Below are 23,556 nucleotides of genomic sequence, written 5' to 3' on the forward strand. Positions count from 1 at the left end.
CACACAGCCACTCCTACACCTAATTGTAGAAATTACCTATGATGACTTAGTACCACTAAACATAAGCATGAAGCACCATTTTATGCTAGTCTTACTTCTAAATTGAATATAAGCAATGAAACTAGCTTCTTTTCTGCACGTATTGATGAGCAATACAATATGCTATCATAAATACATCAGGATGTAAACTGCTATACTTCACAAATAGTTACGGTTTTCTTTCTTTGTAGGACCAACTTTCATAAAAATAATGATATATGTCAGATAACCAATGTAGGTTTTATTACAAACAAAATATTCTAATATTTTGAACAGAATTTATTCTAAAAATACTCCAACTGAAAGTAACGGTTATGTACAAAGGATCCATAGGCAATATGTTAAATTAGTTGAAATGAATCTTGCAATGACTATGTGTGCATGTCTGCAAATAATATGTCTATTTCATAAAACTAAAATCATCAAACTCTCTGTTTTGCATTGTTTTTGTTGAACATGTAGAGTGACTCATTTAACATACAGCCTGCAGGATATCTGTGCAAAGATATAAGATTTAGCAATTAATATCATTATAATAATAACAATTATTTTCTCTATTTTCGAACAACAGATTGTTTATTCATGATCTTAATACAAGTTTCCACTTTGTCGCCATATCTCATCGGCATAAAGGAAGAAAAAAAAAAAAAGAAAAAAATTAAATACATACCTAGCAAGATAAAATCTAGGGAATATTATAGAAAAATATGTGATACTTCGGATAATTTATTACTTATAGAATTTTGAATGCATATAAAGATCTATTTTTGTTTCATCTTTTATATGAAGAAAGCATGGATATTTACTGCTAACATTTGGTAGAATCATATTGTACATATAAATATGAATGCAGATGCACACATACACACACACACACATTTACCAGAAGACAAAGAATATTACCCAACAATTACTTTAATAATAACAGATATGAGCTGAAAACATTTTTGAACATCTCATCATTTTTTTCTTTGTTTCCAACTAAACTATATGTATTTAAGATGAGTCGCTTTCCATCACTAATTGCTAACTGAAATATTTCAAGTTTAAATTACAAATTCTTTCTTCTTGGTTTCCATCTAGAAAATTCAGAAAATGAGTGTGTTGATACTGGAAAATTTCCTGATCATAATGGTAAATCAGTCTCCTCCTCTTGGTTACAAAGGAGTTTATTCAGTAAAAGAGGAAACTTACATATTTAAAGCCATTCATGGTTACAGTAGAATTAGTGAAGCGAGGGAGGATTAATATAATTACATCATAGCATTTTTTTACCTCTTATAACATTTTGTCTATATATTTCAGTACTAAATGGATTAGTTAACTCTACAAATTCACAAATGTATTTGAATTGTAGTGGTATATTGTTTTAAATAAGAAGGCCTCCCTGATAAATATGCATGTAGTGATATCTATTTACAATATATATACGAGGCCTACTCTTATATACATATATATATGCATATTAACCATTTATTTAAGCCAATGGTTCTCAAACAGGGTCCATTTAAGATTTTGCATTTAAAATTTATCTGCAATAAATTGGTTATAGTTCTACAATACACAAAATATTTTAACAATTTTTTTCATAAAATTCCTAATAATACTTAATTATCAAAATAGGACATTGAATTGCTATGAGGATCCATCTGAATAAAACAGGAATCAAAGAGGTCCATAAGTAAAATATGGTTGAGAAATACCCATTTAAATGGAACATCTTATTGAAATATCAAAAGAATTATACACCCAAACATACATATATGCATATGTGTGCATTAATACAAAAAGCCTTCTGGTTGCACAAACAGAGGCATGAATATTAGTTAAGAAGTTTTTTTTATAGTCATGTGGCTCCAGGTTCAGTCCTATTTCATGGTATCGTGAGCAAATATCTTCTAATATATTTCCAAGTCAAAATGCCTTGTGAGTGAATTCAGCTGCAGAAAACTTTGTGAAAGACTATTGTCATCATTGTCATCAATGCCCACTCCCTCTACCTGTGCCCACTCTCTACATTCCCCTCCTCTCCATCTTCCACTCACCTTTTGTAATCTGATGAACTTATCCACCTATTCACTCTGTCTAACCACTTCACTGTATACACTACCCTGCAACTTGGGTTTTTGCCACGTTATTTCTCATCCCCCCTCACTCTCCCAGCAAATGAGGTAGCCATGTATCTCTTCTACTGCAAGACACCCATTTCTGTCCCTCTATTCATACTCTAACTTCTGAATACCTGGTACAAAGTCATGTCCCTTAATACTACTCATCCATCAGTTGAGGGGTCTTGTTTTACAAGCCAGTTGGTGACCTCACTTATGCTGGTGCCATGTAGAAAGCATCCAGTACATTCTGTAAAATGGTTGGCATTAAGAAGGGCATCCAGGCATAGACAGTAGGAATTGGCAGTCTTCTGAGTTGCCAGCTCCTGTCAACTGTTCAACCCATACCACATTAAATGATTACGACATCGACGACGACGATGATAATGATGATGGTGATGTTTTAATATCCACTCTTCCATTCTTGCATGGTTCATATAGAATTCATTGAAGTAGATTTTCTATGGTTGGATGTTCTTCTAGTCACCAACCCTCACCTCTTTCCAAACAAGATAAGGATTTCCTTCATGACCAGACATGTTTCCGAGAAAGAATGGAAAGGAAAGACACTGCATGTATGACAATGATGCTTCATTACAACTACAGACACAAACACACACATTCATGTGTGCATGCACGTGCACACACACACACACACACACACACACCACACACACAACAGGCTTCTTCAGTTTCTGCCTTTCAGATCAACTCAGAAAGCTTTACTCAACTCTGGAAGACACTAGCCTAAGAGGCAACACACTGGGACTGAACCTGAACCCATGTGGTTGGGAAGCAAACTTCTTAGCCAATAGCCATACCTACAACTACATGTGTGTGTTTTTATGTGTGTGTGTGTGGGTGTGTGGGTGGGTGGGGGTGCACTGTGCTTGTATTTGTGTGTATGTTATGAGTGTGTGTCTTTGTATTTGTCTCTCACTGCTTGACACTTGATGTTGCCTTGCATCCCTGTAATGTAACAGTCCCGTAAAAAACAGAAAGAATAAGTCCCAGACATATAATAAAGCCTAAGCACAATTGAATCCCTTCAAGGTAGTAATCTCAGCTTGGTTACAGTTAAAAAATGTAAGTTGGTTCATGTAACCAGGTTCATATTATCAAGTATTAAATAATTTACTCATCAAAGGCTAATACCCTGAATTCAATTTTCTACAGGATACCAGTCTTCCATAGGTTCATAACATCTTTGAGGAAGGGTGTATGTGCCATTAAAAAATAAATCTCAAATCCCTTTTTCCTTATGGCCAACTCTGTTACTCATTCTTGAGTATCAGCAATATATTGTAGTAGCAACATGACTAACTATAACTCTCTACACATTGCAGAAAGCATATTGCACATGATTAAGAGAAAAACTTCATTTTGTTTTTGTTTTTTTTGTTCATTGTATCTGCTACAAGATAAAAGAGATAACAATGGAGATTCAAGTTGATACCCGGGTGTTATAATGATGAAAACAACATTAAATCCAAACTGTTTTAAAAGTGTACTAAGAAAATAAAATTATGATCAAGGCTTTCTGAAATTAAACAATGTGATCAACAGATTCATACCATTTATTGAGAAAACATTTTGATTTTCATGTGCTGACAATGAAAAACAGGTTTCCTCTAGGGCTATGAAAGATGTTGCAATGAAAGTTTTGATGTTTCAGTAAATTAATTAAGCTGTCAAATTAAAGAAGAAACCATTTAAAACTAGGTAATTATAAAATTACTATGTTATGCAAGCTCAAAAAACATGTAATGTTTCTACATGAAAGGGATAGCTAGGGTGGGAAGGGATCTAGCTACTGAATGTTTGTTAAGTTTTGAAATGTAGATGAAAAGCAGTATGCTAACAAAAGGGTTTGGGAAGCAGATAAAAGTCATCTGATTTAAGAGAATCAAATAAATTGCATGTAGAATATAACTTAATAATCTGATGGCATGGTGTTTACATTTTTAGTAATGCAGAAGAAATTCCATCTCCCTTATATAATAAAAACTGGTACATTTTTTCAGGAAAAATGCCAAAATGATCAAGCAAAGAGTAGAAAAGTTAAAATACTGATTTGACACTGTCATCATCATCATTGTCTAAACTTCTGCTTCTTTAAATCATCATATATATATATGTGTGTGTGTATGTGTGTGTCTTAATACTGAAATACTTAGAAATGAGTGCTAGAGTTATAAATTACTGATAAAAAAAGAAAAGAAAGAAAATAAATTTCCCTATGTTTATTCATATATGAAGGGGTATCCTGTAAGAGAGCAGATCCAAACATTATTCAAAATGACGGCACTAGCTGTAAGGAGAGTTATCTCCACGGTGGAGGCAATCTCCTGGAATTCCGTTTCCAAAAAAATTAATTTAACAAATAAAAATCTGTACAGAAAAATAGAATTGTGGAAGTAGATATGAAAAAAGGAAAAGATAAAGTGATACAAAAGATGAGGTACTAGATGTCAGAAGAGAACAGCGTATTGTTCCCTCTGACAATATGTATTGACGCATGTCGGTGAATAGAAATTGTGCACTTCAAGATGGCTGCCAAGATTTCAACAGAATCAAACAAAATATTGAGAATAATATATTGGAATAAACAACCACAACAACAACTGTATTGTTGTTAATGAAAAAAATTGAAACTAATTTTGAGGTGTTTATAGCAGCTATATTTCATTTAATCCACAGTTTACAAACACACACACACAAATAGACACAACCTGGTCGCATGTATGTTATTTCAAGGGACATCAATCTCTTGATATTAAAAGAATCAATACAATGTCTGAGAGATAACTCACTCTACATTCCAAGTTCAAATCCCAGAAGGGTTGACTTTGCCTTTCCTCCATCCAGGGTTGATAAGCTGTGTTTAGGAAATTAACTTCACAACCATGTAGGCTTAGATTTGATCTCACTGCATGATACATTGAGCATACATCTTCTGCCATACACAGATTGACCAATAACTTATAAATAGAATATAATAGATGGAAATTCTGTGGAAGAGCTCATTGAATATGTGTGTGTGCATATCTTTTACTAATGAATATTGGTGAAGGATTAAAGCAACACCAAATGAACTAAAATCTAGTGCTTCGTAAACTAAGTTGCTTGGAGACATTTGATTACTACCAAGTTGAGGCACACCTAGCCTTAGGATGCAGTGAACAAATGATTAGGTGATTGGAAACTTGTGACCAATGACATGATGGTTCACCAATTGCAGTATAAATAAAACTGGAGATTGGGTTGAAATTATATGACTATACTTTACCTGCCATATCCAGAACTGTCAACTTGTTTACATTACATTACACACACACAAACACACGGGTAATTGGAAAATACAGACCAATTTCCTCATGCAAAACATGTAAAAATTGATTGAAAACACACACACATATGCACGAATGCACACACAGAATAATAATGATAATGATGATGATGATGATGATGATGATAGTCATAATAATAATAATAATAATAATAATAATAATAATAATAATAAATTCTTAAATCTAAAGTTTAGAAAATTAAATAAATAACTTTAATTTGAGAAAGAGAGAGGGAGAGAGAGATGAGAGAGGAAGAGTAGGAGAGGGAGGGAGAGAGGGTGAGGGTGAGGGAGAGAGAGAGAGTCAACAGGCTAATAAATCATGCACATGTTGATACTATAAAACATATCAAGTTCCAAAAATCATGTAGATTGTTTGAACACGGATCTTTATTCAATCTGTCATAAACACAGGTAAAGAGTAAAAGTGTTTGTTTTGCATTTTTTTAATGCTAAAATAAAAAATGCCTCTAGCTAGTCAAGGTTAATTTATAAATGCCACTTATTTTAGCATCAACACACCTAACAGAACTGACAGAGTTGAAATATCATCCACACATAAGTGTGTGTGTGTGTGTGTGTGTGTGTGTATATATATATATGGCACTCCGTCAGTTACAATGATGAGGATTCCAATTGATCTGATCAATGGAAGAGCCTGCTTATGAAATTAATGTGCAAGTGGCTGGTCACTCCACAGACGTGTGTACATGACACAGATTGTGACAAGGCTGGCCCTTGAAATACAGGTACTACTCATTTTTTGCCAGCTGAGTGGACTTATATAAATATATATATATATATATATATATATATATATGTATAATATATATATATATATAATATATATATATATATATATGTATATATATATATATATATATATATATATATATATATATATATATTTATGTGTGTGTGTGTGTGTGTGTGTATACAAAAATGGATATATATATATATTAACAATATTAATAATAAGGATTCCTTACAAAGTTGCATATAATTACCTTTAATCTTTTAATTTATATACTGCCTTTCATGTGTGTGTATATATATTCCTCTAATTAATTACAAGAACTTTATTGGATTTATATATTAAATGCTGAATAACATATTTAGAATACCTAAGTGAGAGCAAGACAGCAATCGTTTCGGGGTAATCCCTTACACAAAGAAATGAAAAAAGCAAATAAAGAAGGTCACTAAATCATCATCAGTTATCGGCCAGAGGGTCAAAAGCAATTTCACACTTTCAACAATAATATTGATCACCTCTGGTGCCACCGATAGTAAGAAGTTGCCAGGAAATGGTGAGCCAATGAGCAAGGGACCAAACATTTCTAAGCAGCTTCATGCTGCTGGTGCCACCAGAGGAGAGTAATATTATCATTGAAGATGTGAAATTGCATTTGACCCTCTTGCCAATAAGTGATGAGGATTCGGTGTCTGTTTACCATTTGTGCATTTATTATATCCTTTTTTAACTTATTATTTAATGGAATTCCACATACGCTTATTTTTTTAACAGTAAGTGTTTATATGTATATATATTTGTGTGTGTGTGTACAAATTAGCTATTAGTGATAGAAGCAGCCTTTATAATGAATATTAACTTACACATCCAAATTAACTTGGATGCTTTGTTAAGAAAGCCACAGACTGTGGTAATTGTCCAGAGAAACCATCTCATAAAGATATTTTAGGTACTAAAATGCATAAATTATATTGGTCAACAAAATTTTTATCAGCAATGACAGATGGGAATGTTGTATTATGTGATTTTATCACAAATTGCAAATCATCATCAACAAGTACCCAAATACCAATTGCCAGGTTGAAAGTAAGACTGATGTAGTTTAATGTTAAACAGTCAGTGATGTCTATGATGTTATTAACAACACATCCAAGTTAAGCTGGAAGTAAAAATTAATATGTGTGTATGAGTGTATACGCACATACATATATGTATATGTGTGTGTATATATGTGTATGTTTATATATATATGCATAGTTGCATACATATAGGGATGTATAACACATACACACCATAATATATATACACCCATATATCTTTGGACTTATATATATATATATATATACATACACACATGTGTATACACACATATATATTTATACATACACACACATGTATATATGTGTGTGTGTGTGTGCATGTGTGTATAAACCAATGTTAAAAGTGTAAATTAATGTTTTATGTATATAAAAAAAAGTATAAATTAAATATATTTAACAACTTAATGAGAAGGAAAAAAAAAATTTTCTTAATAGAGATACATATCATTTCTGCATATTTTTTCTTCACCTTTTTCCTTTTAGACTTTTGGGGTACATGATAAATGTAAAGGTGTGTAAGCGTTTCTGAAAGCATGTATGCATTTGTTCAATGATTAATTAATGAACAATAGAATTTCTTATTTATATAAAAACAGATATGTAGATTAATATCCATGCTGGCCATCAAAATAAATAAATAAATGAAATAAAAGAAAATATCAACAATCTATGAGGTTTGCATTCTATTTTCATTGTTCAACATAAACAGCAAGAATTGATATCGGCGAAAAGAAAAATATCTAGAACTCATAATAGTCATGATGATGATGATGATGACTTTTTTTTTTCACTAGACCACAGGATAGAAAAAGAAGAAAAAAAAAGAAGAAAATAGACAATTACTAATCATAATAAAATTGCCTATAGCAGAAACCCAATGATAAATAAGCTGAACATGGCAATGAGAATTGAGGAAGTATCTACTAGCATTTAGAAAGCATGTGCATTAACTTGAAAGTGCTGCTAATTACAAAAAGGATAATTAGCAATTTGAAATACTTTGAAAATTACAGCTTTTCACATTCTAGCTCCATAATATCTGTGTAGGTGTGTTTGGAAACAGATAATAGATATTAGTAGAAAACTATGAAGGAGAGGAGGCTGGAATTTTCATTATAACATATATAGATGTATGAGCTTCAGAAACTATTGGGAGAGGAGAGGGGTGGAGTATATTTGTGTTTCTATGTATATAATTTGCGTATATATAAGTGTATGTGTTATGGAAATTAATCATTGCAATAATTCTTCTGCTAATTTGGATGGAATTAAAAATAATGTGTGTGGATTATATTTTAATCATAACTGCAGTGAAAGGAATACATCATTGCTTTTGTTGCCCAATGACCTTTTTTTATGCACCAACACATTCATTTCTACAGATCCATTGAAACCTATATGCATATGTAGATGCATATTTCAGTTGAGGGGATATACCTGGGTTAAGTGAAAGAGTCTGTATTCCTTTTAGCACATGCAGTTTATTAAAAGATAGAAATTAAAAAGAAAAACTATCTAACCCAACAACGATGTGAAACTAGCTGGTGGCAATATATCTTATCCAAGAAGCTTATAAATTTGCATTTTGCTGTAATTCCTTGAGCAATAATCCTCTTAGCCACTCTTCAACAATGATGTCTTTGCAAGTAGCATTCTTGCAGATAAAGTCACCACATTTGCTGCCCATTTTGCTTTCAACCCTGCAATATACACACGCAACACAATTTATTCCAAACCCTGAGACTCCACACTTTGTATTTTGCCAATATGTCTATACCTCTGCTAAATGTGAAAACTCCTAAATACAGTAACTGAAGTGTTTCACAATCCCTACCACTGTGTGCATAATCAATCCCATATATAGATCTAAAACACAGCTACAGAATCAATTAAAAATACACTACTTCTCTCACTCTCAAACACTCAGTCTGGTTACACATCACTGATGATATATACAGAAGACTGGTAGCTGTCATGCCCTGAGCCTAGTTTGCTCTTCAGAGTAAAGATGGTAACATGCTTTTCTAAAGTCTCTTGGGGCATTCTACGAACAGGGCACATATACTTTATTTTGGCAGGGTTTAGTAACCTAGAAACACTTCCAACTCAAATGAAATAGCAAAGATACTTACTATAGTCTGTTGACATGTGATGATTGCTGTTTTTCCATTTGTAGACATCTGTAAAGAGAAGAGAAGAGACTTATCAATAAAAGAATTTCATTTAACCCACAATAGCTCTTCAGATTTGGATTAATTCGGTCTAAGAGTAAGTTATCATTGAATAATTGCTGGATCCTCTGCCTTAGTCAATAAAAACAGAGTAGAAAGAAATTAAGTAGAGATCATCAAAACATAACTGCTGAAAGGAAAGAGAGAGAGAGAAAAGGCAGGGGAGAGGGGAAAGTGCTAGAATGAAGTGAAGTGTAAGGAACTAATAAAAATGATTTAAAGCCCATAAAACAGAAGTGGAGAGTTAAGTAGATAAGAGCCACATACTCTGAAGGACTTTCAGTTTCTAAGTTAGCAGGAAGCTAAATCTTATTTTACATATTTTTCTCTGGCTCCCTGACTTAACACTTCATACACACACACACACACACACACACAAGCACTCTTACAGCCTGATGATGGTAAGCAAGCCAAAGCTTCAAAATCACTATCAACCTCTTCCATGAAAAAGTTTAGTAATGTACTCTACATAATAGTATTGAGTAATTTTCCAGTTTAATGACAAATTGTTTTTGATATATAACTTGACATAAAAACAAAAGGTAACGTCTGTCTGTCTGTCTGTCTGTCTGTCTGTCTGTCTGTCTGTCTGCCTGCCTGCCTGCCTGCCTGCCTGCCTGCCTGCCTGCCTGCCTATCTATCTATCTATCTATCTATCTATATATATATATATATATATATATATATATATGTATAGGGACAGAAGTCACAAAAAAAAAAAGACGACATGGGATTAAAAATTTATTACAGCTATTTCAGTAGAAATTTATTGATGTTTTCATAGATTACATCATACTATAAATACACCATCTTCAGGTTAAATTTTAAACAGGTATAAAAAAGCAAGGTAAAACTCTGATGATGACCTATCCAACAACCAGTATGATGAATAAGTATACACACACACACACGCACATATAATTGAATTTTATTGTATTAAAAATATTACCATCTTTAGTGACTGTGTGAAGTGCAATGCTGGTAAGTGTAGGTATATGGCACAAGTCACGGAGGACTCCTTGCAATACACCCTACATTTTTTGCCAGTGCATGCGTGCATGTGTGAGTTGTCTAAGAGGCCATAAGTCAAGGAGAATATGCACTCATATAATCCAAATTTTATAGAGTGTATTGCAAGAGGTCCTCTAAGACTTGTGCCATATAGCTTTGTGCTTTACAGTCACCAAAGGTTGTAATATCATTAATACTATAAAATTCAGATAATATATCCACCCTACAACAGTAATATGAGACCATCTTCTCCCTGACTTAGGATTTCTTAGATGACTCATGTGTATATATATATATTATATATATATATACATTTACATATATGTATGTATGTATGTATGTATATATATATATATATATATATATATATAAGCATATATGTACACACTTGTATACATAGGTGTAGACGTGGCTGGGTTCAGAATCTTATTGACTATCAAAAGCCTTTCTTGGGAAAAAGAATAAATGAAATTAAGTTTTTTGAGCGTACTGACAGGCAAACAAATATCATGCTGGCAGTAATGACAATGGGTCACTGCATGGCACCTTGGGCAAGTGTCTTCTACTATAGTAGCCTTGAACTGACCAAAGTCTTGTGAGTGGATTTGGTAGACAGAAACTGAAAGAAGCCCATCGTGTGTATATGTATATATATATATATATATACATATTTGTGTGTGTTTGTGTCTGTCCTACCCCACCATCACTTGACAACCAATGTTTGTGTGTTTACATCCCTGTAACTTAGTGGTTCAGCAAAAGAGATTGACAGAATAAGTATTAGGTGTACAAAGAATAAATCCTGGAGTCGATTTGTTCGATTAAAGGTGGTGCTCCAGCATGGCTGCTGTCACAGTGACTGAAATAAGTAAAAGAATACATCTGTGCAGTGGCAACAGCTACGAGTTTCTTAATTTTCAGTTTCAGACCATTACATTGGTAATTTTCTAAAAAATTGCATAAACAAATGACTTGGCAACAGCTGTGTGCTCACACTTCATCAATCTGGTTGCTTTTAAAGCACTGCTGGATCACATTCAGTTTCCTCTCTTTTATATGCTTTTGCATAATTAGCGTTTTCATAGACTCAGGTATATATAGCTATATATATATATAGTGGCAGTAAAAATAAAGATACAAATTTCAAAACAAATAGACCAACTTCATCAATGAAAGGAAAAAAATCCCACCAAATCTATATATATAAAGCTGAAGTTGTCTGTGTGTGTGGCAGGTTTGGTAGCCTTCAACTAACACTATCTCCTCTGAGACCCTGCAGTGCAAGTTGACCAAAATTGAGAGCATGATAGAGGTAGGCTTGATCTTCATTCCGTAGAAGAAAAAATTCAAATCAGACCATGTTAAGACCAACAATTATTTACATCAAAAAGGTGCTTTTTTTTCTATGAAAATCCCTATTTTTTACGATTTTTTGACTGCTGTGTCACCATTTTTCAGTGTATTTCAGCTAGAAAAATGTTCACTTAAAGAGAATAACAAGCTACATAATGCAAAATTTTTACTTTGCAAAAGTTCCAATTCTAAAGGGTCAAAATGAAAACAAACCCAAGCAACGCTGGGCTATACTGCTAGTATACGTATAAATATAGGGCAAACCTGACATTTTGTCTTGTCATTCTATTGTAAGCTTGTTTCTTTCTTTTCTTTTTCTTTTGTCTTAGGACATGGACTAGAAGTATCTTTTATCTTTATTGTCTGTAATTGTTTTCCTTCAAATGACCCATTGTCATTACTGCCAGCATGATATCTGTTTGCCTGTCAGTACACTCAAAAAACTTAATTTCATTTATTCTTGTCCCCAAGAAAGCCTTTTGATAGTCAATAAGATTCTTATCTTACATGAAGAGGCTTATTCGCCTTTACCCATTTATACATACTGATGTCCATTCGCTTGGTTTATACATAGAACTACTGATGTCTAGATATATATACAAACATACACATATACACACTTAGAGGGACATGTATGTATACACACATTTATATATCTATACATATTCATACACACACACACACTGTTTTTCTATATATTTATTTCTACTTTTATCTTCAAACTCTACATAGACCCTACTTATGAACATACACATCTGCAAAACTTACAAACATACTTATATACATACTCACATATACTTACATATATACCAACTATTGGCAATTCTTTTCATTTTTTTATCATTAGGTAAAATCAATGTTTTTACTCCCACACATTCCTTATAATTTTCTAAATTTCTGTTTCTCACTAATGTGTACTTATTTAAAAACATCAGTAATTATATGAGAATATTTTAACTGCACTTTCTAGCAAATAACGTATAACCATCATTTGATTATTATTGGCACTTTCAAATTATTATAATCATTACTGTATGCATGTAAACAACAATACTAACTAGTTATTAAGTCATTAACTTATTTTAAAGTACATTTTAAAGACACTAAAAATATCAATATCACTTAGAACATTATATATTTTTTTCTAAACTTCAAATTTTTTAAAATATATAAATATTCATATAAAATATATATATAATGATATATGAATCATCATCATCATTATCATCATCATCGTCGTCGTTTAACGTCTGCTTGCCATGCTGGCATGGGTTGGACTGTTTGACTGAAGATAGGCGAGCAGAAGGCTGCACTAGGCTCCAATCTGATCTGGCAGAGTCTCTACAGCTGGATGCCCTTCCTAACGCCAACCACTCCCAGAGTGTAGTGAGTGCTTTTACGTGGCACCGGCACGAGGGCCAGTCAGGTGGTACTGGCAACGACCATGCTCAAAAGGTGTTTTTTATATGCCACCTGCATGGGAGCAAGTCCTGCGACACTGGCAATAACCCCACTTCAATGCTGCTTTTCACGTGCCACTGGCACATGTGCCAGTAAGGCGACGCTGGCAACGATCATGCTTGAATGGTGCTTTTTATGTGTCACAGGCACGGGAGCCAGTCAGTGGCCCTGGAAATGGTCACACTCAGATGGTGCTTTCAACATTCCACTGACATGAGTGCCAATCAGGCAGTACTGTCATTGGCCACATTAGCAATTTTGATTTTGATATCACTTGCCTCAACAGGTCTTCACTAGCAAAGTTTATTGTTCAATGAATGAAGGGTACTCATATGTGGGCTGGTTATACACTCCTGGCATAGGCCACGGGTTATGGTTTCACTTGGCTTGTCGGGTCTTCTCAAGCACAGCATATCTCCAAAGGTCTCAGTCACTAGTCATTGCCTCAGTGAGGCCCAATGTTCGAAGGTTGTGTTTTACCACCTCATCCCAGGTCTTCCTGGGTCTACCTCTTTCACAGGTTCCCTTAACTGCTAGGGTGTGGTACTTTTTCACACAGCCGTCATCATCCATTCGCAACACATAACCATACCAGCGCAGTCATCTCTCTTGCACATCACATCTGATACTTTTAAAGTCCAACTTGTATATATATATATTAATATATACATATATATAAAATACATAAATACATATAAAATACATACATACGATGGGCTTCTTTCAGTTTCCGTCTACCAAATCCCCTCACAAGGCTTTGGTCAGCTCGAGGCTATAGCAGAAGACACTTGCCCAAGGTGCCACGCAGTGGGACTGAACCAGGAACCATGTGGTTCATAAGCAAGCTACTTACCACACACCCACTCCTACGCCTATATATATATATAACCATGTATATGTACACACACACACACCTCATACCACATGCTTGTTTTCCAGTTTTTGTCTACTAGATTCACTCACAAGGAATCGGCCTGGTTGATGTTATTGAAGAAGAGACATGCCAGCGATGAACTGCAGTAAGAACTTAAAACATTGAAAACATAGTACAATGAGTCTGAGAAGAGATAGTGACAGGGGATGGGTGGGTTAGAGTTAGGGGAATGAGTACGAAAGGTAGAGTCATAGTTTGTAGAGTGATGGATGATGGAGGTATGGGTGATAAATGAGTGATAAAGAGATGTGTGATAAGAGGGATTTATGATGAGAAAGATGTACAATAGAGGAGAAATGAGAAGCTATCAAAGATGCCGATGACATAGACATGTGTTTGTGTGTGTGTGTTTGTGTATGTATATATATATATGTATATATATATATATATATATATACACGTTTACGAATTTGTGTTGCAAAATTCCTGATGTGAAACCAAGTGTTGAAACAGATGGGCATTCTTTTTTTTTTTTTTCTTGCCAAGAAAACACATGCGCTATATATTCATTATTCCCCCCCGTTTCTTACTGTTCTTATATTAACTCACGGCTATTGTCTGGAGCATACACAAGGACGAAAAATGTCACTGAAGAGGTCACAGATGTGTGATGAAAGATTTCTGGACATTGGACATGACTTAAAATAAGAACAGTAACAAATGAGTGAAGAACAAATATATAGTGCAAATGGTACTTATTTTATTGACCCAGAAGGAATGAAAGGCTAAGTCAACCACACTGGGGTTTGAACTCAGAACCTAAAGTAAGAAGAATTACTGCAAAGCATTTTTCTCAACACACTAATGATTCTGTCAGCTTGCTAGTTTTCATACTATTAATAATGATAACAGTAATTAAATCTAAAATTTTACTCTGAATTTTGAGCGTTAACTCTTTTGGTTTTAGCTAAGGATGTTATTTTTAGGAATAAAATCTTTTCCATATTGAAACATGGGAAAATGAAATTTGGAGTAATGACAATCTAAGACATCAGCTTACTAATACACAAACACAAAGACACAATTGCTTATAATGCCTGTACAATATATAGATATTCATTGTGTGCAATGATGAGCATAATTTCATAAAATTGTTTAAGAAATCTTTTTCTAAATAAAGGCTATTTTTTTTACTTGCTTCAGTCATTTGACTGTGGCCATGCTGGAGCACCACCTTAAAGGATTTTAGTTGAAGGAATCGATCCCAGGACTTATTCTCTGTAGGCCCAATACTTATTCTATCAGTCTCTTTTGCCAAACCGCTGAGTTATGGAGACATTAACACACCAGCATCGGTTGTCAAGTGATGGTGGGGGGACAAACACACACACACACATATATGTAGGTATATATATATATATATATTATATACACACACACACACAACTGGCTTCTTTCAGTTTCCATCTATCAAATCCACTCACAAGGCTTTGGTCAGCCTGAGGCTATAGTAGAAATTACTTGCCCAAGGTGCCATGCAGTGGGACTGAACTTGGAACTATGTGGTTGAGAAGCAGGCTTCTTACCACAACAGCCGTGCCTGAAAGTTGAAGTTTTCATGACTATCATCTCGTGAGCAGTCTGGTTCTTTAATTCACTGCAAGTCATGGTTTGAATTATAAATCTAAAGAACCACAGACTACAATTCTCTCTAAGTTATTCCCAGGGAGTTATATCACTGTCAAGCTTTTAAGATGTTTACTTCTCAGGTCCTTGCAATGCCTTTTTCTTCTTGCAATAAAAGTTTCTGCTATGTGGTCTGTTACATAATGTAAGTTATTTTCACATGCACCTATTGAAACATGCGAATAACATGACTCACTCATCTGGTATCAATTCCAAATAAGAGAAATGTACTTTGGCTATGAGCTCTGTCACAGTCTACATTATACAGAACCTGTCTTACCAGCTGATTTTAATCATTCTGCAGAGAAAGTCATGTTGAAATACTTCAGTTGCCCAGCATATCTTCTGTGTATTATTCCTGTTTTGCAGGCATATATAAGTGGAGGTAGAACAATAGCAAAAATATATTTTCAGTAATAAAATAAGGTTAATCATTAGGTTTATTATGATAATCTGTAGAAGCATGAATTAGATAGGAAATACAAAACAAAACCTCTGTTTCATGCTATCTACAAGATGAAGCAGAGATTAATGTTTTGGGTAAAGCTTTTCATTCCCTAATGAATGTCACCACCTGGAATATTACTCATTTTCATCTCAGTACACCCAAAACACAGATTGTATTATTTTAGGCTGTCTAGTTCACTTGCAAGTTCACTTTTAATATGAACCTGCCTGAGGTTGCCCATACTGAAATATTTATATTTAAATTAGAAATCTTGACTAGAATCTCAATGTATTATGAAAAACACAGTAATATATCAGTTACTGAGTACTACTATAATATACTAATAAAATATTAGGGTGAAGAATAATTAAAAACACTTAAAACATGTATAATGTACATAAGTCTATGATTGAATTTCAGATAATTTTTTTTATTTACTGAAGAGAAGAATAAGATGCTGTTACATCATTTTAATCTTTATCGCTGAAACTTTTGAATAAATAATTATAGAGTTTCTGTTATACATTTTCACATTATCCTGAACTCTCTTTCTCTCTCTCTCACTCTCTCTCCATTTATGTACACACACACACACACACATATATATATATATATATATATATATATATATATATATATAAAGACATAAATGACGGAGAAATATAGTCCGATGAAATTTATTTAAGACAACGAACATTCTAATATCATGACAAATTGTTTCATATTGATAAATAAAATTTCATCAAACTGTTTCTCTCTCATTTCTGACTTTATACACTCCTTATTGTTTTCTCTTGTATTATACTATATATTCTATATGTTATGTAGAATGATATAGTAAGGAGCTTTTGTTATGAGTACTACTGGGTTACTTGAAGCCATATATTGTGGCTTAAATTTATTCTTTTATTCGTTTCAGTCATTTGACTGTGGCCATGATGGAGCACTGCCTTTAGTTGAACAAATTGACCCCAGGACTCTAGGTATCTTTTGCTGAACCACTAAGTTATGGGGATGTAAACACTCCACTAAGCGATGGTGAGGGGACAAACACAGACACACAAACAAGGTGCCATGCAGTGGGACTGAACCCAGAACCAGGTGGCTGGTAAGCAAGTTACTTACCATACAGCTACACCTGCACCTATATATCTTCATACACACACATACACATCATCATCGTTTGAGGTCCCTTTTTTTTCACACTGGAATGGATTGAAGAATTTGACAGGAACTGATGAGCCAGAGGGATGTGTTGAGCTCTGATGTCTGCTTTTGCATGGTTCCTACAGCTGGTTGTCTTTCTTAATGCCAACCATTTCAAAAAGTGTACTGGGTGCTTCTTTTCATGGCACCAACACTGGTGAAGTCACCGAGTACTTGTACAAGACCCTCTCAACTGAGTGGGGTGTAGTACTGAAGGATATGAAAGTATGATAGAGGGACAAAAAGCAGGTGTCTTGCTGAAGAGGTTATTATATGGTTTCCTCAGAGATGGAGAGAGGGAGGGGCAGAGAGGGGGAGAGGGGGCAGAGGGAGAGAAGAACAGAAAAGGTGGGTAGGTAAGTGCACTGGGGTGAAAAGAGTGATGGATGATTAGAGATGGTGAGTGAGGTGGAACTGTAACAGTTTGAGGGAGGAAAAGTGAAGGAAAGGAAACAGAAGTTGGTAAGGGAGGAGGAGGAGGTGATAAGAAACAGTAGGAATACAATGTGAAATGTAGGGTTAGCGGGTATCATTTGCAGCATTTGAATTAGAAAGAAGATTGATGGAGGGATGGGTAGAAGATGAATAGTAGGGGAGGGCTTGACAGGACCTCATCTTTTGCATCTTGATCCCTCAACGTCTCCTCCAAGAGGTGCAACATTTTGAAGTCAATCTTCACTACTTCATCCTATGTCTTCCTGAGTCTCCCTCTTCCATGGGTTCCTTCATGCTTAGTAATTAATGTGGCTTGAACCAATAGTTTAGAATGTACTTCTCATTTAACAAGGGATAAATATCTCTGACTTGATATTTCAATACATTTTGAAAACAAGGCAACCCTTTGTGTATCTGTAGCATTTGTGTGTTTGTACGTATGTTGTGCATGAGTATGTGTGTGGTATATATGTATGGTGTGCATGTGTATGTATCTATATGTATCATGTGTATATTTATCTATATGAAGATGAATTAAAAGAAATAAGAGTGACTAGTTGCATGTATTTGAACAACTGAGATGAATAAAGGCACTAAATACCATACAACATGAATTTTGGATTTAGTGAAATTTTCTCCACTTCCAGAGAAAGTAAAATAAACTCCTGGAAGCACAAGGTGTTAATTTTATCCACACCAAATGAGGCGGAATGAAAATTTCAAGAATCAAAAATTCTCCAAAATTGACAGGACAACAAGAGTAAAGCACTGATTGTCTGAAGCTATGAACATATGTTTCTGTCACAACAGGCATCATCTGTACAACAGTTGTTCTAACTAGTTTCCGGCATTTATATATCATCATCATCTTCATCTTTTAACATCCGTTGTCCATGCTGGCATGGGTTGGACAGTTTGACCACGGCTGGTAAGCTGAGGGGCTGCACCAGATTCCAATCTGATTTGGCATGGCTTCCATGGTTGATGACCGGGTGCCCTTCCTAATGCCTACACACATATAAGAGATAATGGTGTCATTGAGACCCAGAGGTGTCAGGTAATGCTGAATAAGTGCTACAGACAGACCATAGTTAAGTTCCAGATTCGGTAATTTAGCGAATAAGGGATTCAACGTTGGTTCTATGTCAGCGTGTGTATATAAGACTTTTTTGTGTAATGAGATAAAAAGCCAAGGCCATGTAGATATTAGAACATTTATAGATATACACACACACACACACATATATATATATATATATATATATATATATATATATATATATATATATAGGTGAAAATCAAATCAATCAAATCAAAATAGACAAATAGATGACCATCAATGGAATTTGTATCTTGTGGTACAGTGCCTGTGGCACACAGAAATCCATCATGCCGTAGTCAGTGCGGTGGGCACATGACAAACACCATCCGATCGTGGCCGTTCGCCAGCCTCATCTAGCACCTGTGTCGGTGGCACATAAAAAAACCATCCGAAGACCCGCAAGACTAGTCAGGCCATAACCCATGGCCCCTACCTGGGACGTAGTCAGTCCACCTGTGCATACCTTCCTTCTTGTGACACTTGTGAAGACCTGTTGAGGCAAGTGAAATCAATCAAATCAAACAAATCAAAATAGATGAACATCAATGGAATTGTATCTTGTGGTACCAGTGCCGGTGCACGTGGCCCATAAGAAAACATCCGAAGTGGCCGTAGCCAGTACCTATCGACTGGCCTCCGTGCTGTGCACGTAACAGCACCATCCGATTGTGGCCGTTTGCCAGCCTCATCTGGCACCTGTGTCGGTGGCACATAAAAACACCATCCGAGCGTGCCGTCTGCCAGCCTCGTCTGGCACCTGTTTCGGTGAACACATAAAAACACCATCCGAGCGTGGCCGTCTGCCAGCCTCGTCGGCACCTGTGTCGTGGCACATAAAAAACCCATCCGAGCGTGGCCGTCTCGCCTCGTCTGGCACCTGTGTCGGTGGCACATAAAAAACCCATCCGAGCGTGGCCGTTTGTCAGCCTCGTCTGGCACTGTGTCGGTGCACATAAATCACCCACTACACTCTCGAGTGGTTGGCGTTAGGAAGGGCATCCAGCTGTAGAACACTGCCAGATCTGACTGGACTGGTGCAGCTTTCGGGCTCCCCAGACCCCTTTGAACCGTCCAACCCATGCTAGCATGGAAGCGGACGTTAAATGTGATATTATGATGATGATATATCCATACATATACAATGAGTGGCACACCTACACCTGCTTCTAAACATTTAAAAACACATATATAAATGGTTATAAGTAATTAGATATGTCATTCGACACATTTTATACACCATATATGTTTGTATATATATTTACAAATATATTGAACTCGTTTCTTCATTTCAATATTCTATATTTACTAAGGTCTTTGAGAACACTGATGATAACTTTTAATGATTCTGATAAGGAAATGAAGCTGTAACTCTCAGATATTATAATTAAATGCAGAAGAAATTCCCATGCACTTTCAAACATAGCATAATTTTTTCTTTTTGAAATGAAAACATCACTCAGAAAGAAGTGGAAAAAGCTAGCAAATTACAAAAAAGTCTTGACATGGAAATGATGTGAGAAAAATGGTATGAATAATAATTCGTGAATTGTGTATAACAAAAAAATACAAAGGCAGTACACGAAACATTGGCAGACAGCTAAAACATTAGATCAGATCTCACATGTTTGCACACATTAACAAAACATATTTACAACAAACAAGAACAACCCTTAAACAATAAGAGACAACAAAACAAAATCTGAAACACATCTCAACAAACAATGATGCATGTGTACACCTCAGGAAGAAAGAGAAGAATATGATAAACAGTGAAAGATGAGGGAAAGGGTAAGTACGGTATAAACTGAACACATTTAAAATTTGATGAACAGAATAAATATAAAATTATGTAATAATAAACAATATATAATTGAAACAATGACATCACAAATTCCGTAATCCACCAGCTAGGTCAAATCTGAGTCTCCCCTATAACTGTACCTACTTGTTGTTATACTGAAATTGCATATACCCAAAGGCAACCATAAACATGTTTTATGTTGGTTAGACTAAAAATGCATCCAATTTCTCCTAGGTGAGTTTTATTTTTCTATCACAATGACATGCTACTTATTCTCAGCTTCTATTCACTCTCCATCAGCTGAAGTGGAAAGTGTGGTACTCCTGAGTGGGGTTCTTCACCATCATCTGTTTCAGGGAATGAAGATGAGCACTTTCTAAAACTTTGGCAAGTAGTGCTGTTGGGACAGCTGCCTCCAGGACCCACTGTTGCTGGGTTGCTTTGGTTGACACTTTTTCTCTTAATTTCCAGCTCCTTAGGGTAAAAAGTCCTACAAGGGCTTCTGTACCCACAAATCTAACAATTGGGCTTTCTACTCAGCACTTCTAGTCTCATTGCACATAGCCTGAGGTCTGGAGAGATCTCAAAAACTTGCAAATCCAAGTTGAATCCCACCTTTTATCACTTTTCATTTCTTGTCATCTGTACATTTATCACCTACCAATGTTGTGCTATAAAGGTAATCATAGCCCATGGCTTAATGTTACGGCCAATTCCCACTGACTGGTGTTGAACTGAACTTTGCACTGTGATACAAGCCAATGGGTATCACACGAGCGCTGTTTAACACTTTGCCTTTCCTTTGAATTTAAAATAGAGAGAAGAAACTACTGAATGTCCTGCTTCACTTGAAGACAAGATAATGTCACACACTTCAGTTAGGGTCTCCTCCAATGCATCCTTAGCAAGCATACAAAATTCTGCCACAGAGGTAAATCAAATTCTCTATGCTTCTTTTGAAACCAATTTTTTGAGTAAGAAGACAGAGATCTTCTTGAAATACCTCTGTCACACTTGTCTATGTTTAGGCTTCCTTTATTGGATGTAACATTTGCAAAGCTGTGTGTGTAAAGCAATATATTGTTGTTGCTGTTATTGTTAAATGAGTTGTCAAAATTGCTCTCATTTGTATTAAACTAGAGATATATATTTGTCTCAAAATGTTACTGCTTTCTTTTAGGATATTTTTGTCCATTTCCTTTTTTCTTGTTTTTTTTTTGTGCTTTTTGTACCGGTGTTAAGGCTTTTGTTTGTTTAAGGGCATTTACTGCTGACATTTTGTGTTGAATGTCAGCTAATAAAAGAGTTGTTTTTTTCCCTTTTGTCCAATTTGGGTGAAAACTTTTTTAAAAACTTGCTTATTTTTTTTCTGAATCAATTCAAAGGTAATGACACAGAAAAATTCCAGTTTAGAAAGAAAAACAAAAATAAAATAATCCCAAAATGAAAGCAGTGTGAAGCACATCTTGACACAGTAAAATCAAATAATAATAATAATAATAATAATGATAATCATTTCTGCAAAAGGCACAAGGCTCGAAATTTTGTAGGAGGGGACTGGTAGGGTTAAACTGACCCTAATGCTTAACTGGTACTTGATTTATTGAGGCCAATAGAATGAAATACAAAGTTGACCTCAGTGATATTTGAACCCAGAATGTAAAGAAGAATGAAATGATGCAATGCAATTTGTCTTGCATGCTAACAATTTCCCATTTTGTGGCCTTAATAACAATAACAATAATGGTTTCAAATTTTGGCACAAAAGTTGGGAAGAGGGGTTAAGTCGATTACATCGCCCCTAGTGCATAACTGATACTTATTTTATCAACCCCAAAAGGATGAAAGACAAAGGTTGGCCTCAGCAGAATTTGAACTCAGAATGTTAAGATAGATGAAATACCACTATGCATTTATCACAGCATCCTAACGATTCTGCCAGCTCGTCACCTTTGTAGTTGTAGTAGCAGCAGCAGCAGCAGTAGTAGTAGTATCAATAATCATAGCAACAATAACAGTATCTGACATTATATCCATTTCAAAGATCCAAAGTTTACCTCTCTGAAAACAAAAACTATTCTTCCATATTGTTACATCTCTGGATGACATGATGTTTCGTCCACTATAAACTATATTTACATATCCATTTCACATTGGTGATACGCATTACAAAAAAAAAGCTGGTCAACATATGTCAAAGGATTTAGGCCTCTGATTAAAGACAGGGTTTAAAGTAAAGGATTTAACCAAAGAAAAAGCTGTTTGGAAAAAACACCACAATGATGTCTTTAAAATAGAGTATTTATTTCACTAATCTGAATAACATGAAGCTACTTTTTCTATGCCTCATTTTCCCCACACCATCCTCTTAATGTACACCAGCATCAAGGGATTGAGTAATAAAAAAAAAAAAATATGTTTTGATGCTAGTTATATTGATGATGATGATAACACTTTGATGATATAAGGATACAAACAGATGCTGAAGATGATTTTGATGCAGTAAAAAAATTGCATGTTTGCAATGCATTAAGGTGGTTACCATAGAGACTACAGCCTGAACATTCAATGAGGCATCGTTTACTCAAGGACAATAAA

The 23,556-nt window shown here is 34.8% G+C and overlaps 1 protein-coding gene across 20 annotated transcripts in view; it reads right to left on the reverse strand.

Moving 5' to 3' along the window:
• LOC115209324 (zinc finger protein rotund-like) overlaps positions 1-23,556 on the reverse strand; it is a 428,746-nt gene that overhangs the window by 111,452 nt on the left and 293,738 nt on the right. For all 20 annotated transcript variants that reach the window (XM_036501218.1, XM_029777674.2, XM_029777673.2 and 17 more), the window contains one exon: positions 9,483-9,530. In XM_036501218.1, coding sequence (XP_036357111.1) covers positions 9,483-9,530 — 48 coding nt within the window. The remainder of the gene's footprint in view (positions 1-9,482; positions 9,531-23,556) is intronic.

Source organism: Octopus sinensis, linkage group LG3 (genome assembly GCF_006345805.1).
Source record: "Octopus sinensis linkage group LG3, ASM634580v1, whole genome shotgun sequence".
In the NCBI taxonomy this organism is placed as follows: Eukaryota; Metazoa; Mollusca; class Cephalopoda; order Octopoda; family Octopodidae; genus Octopus; species Octopus sinensis.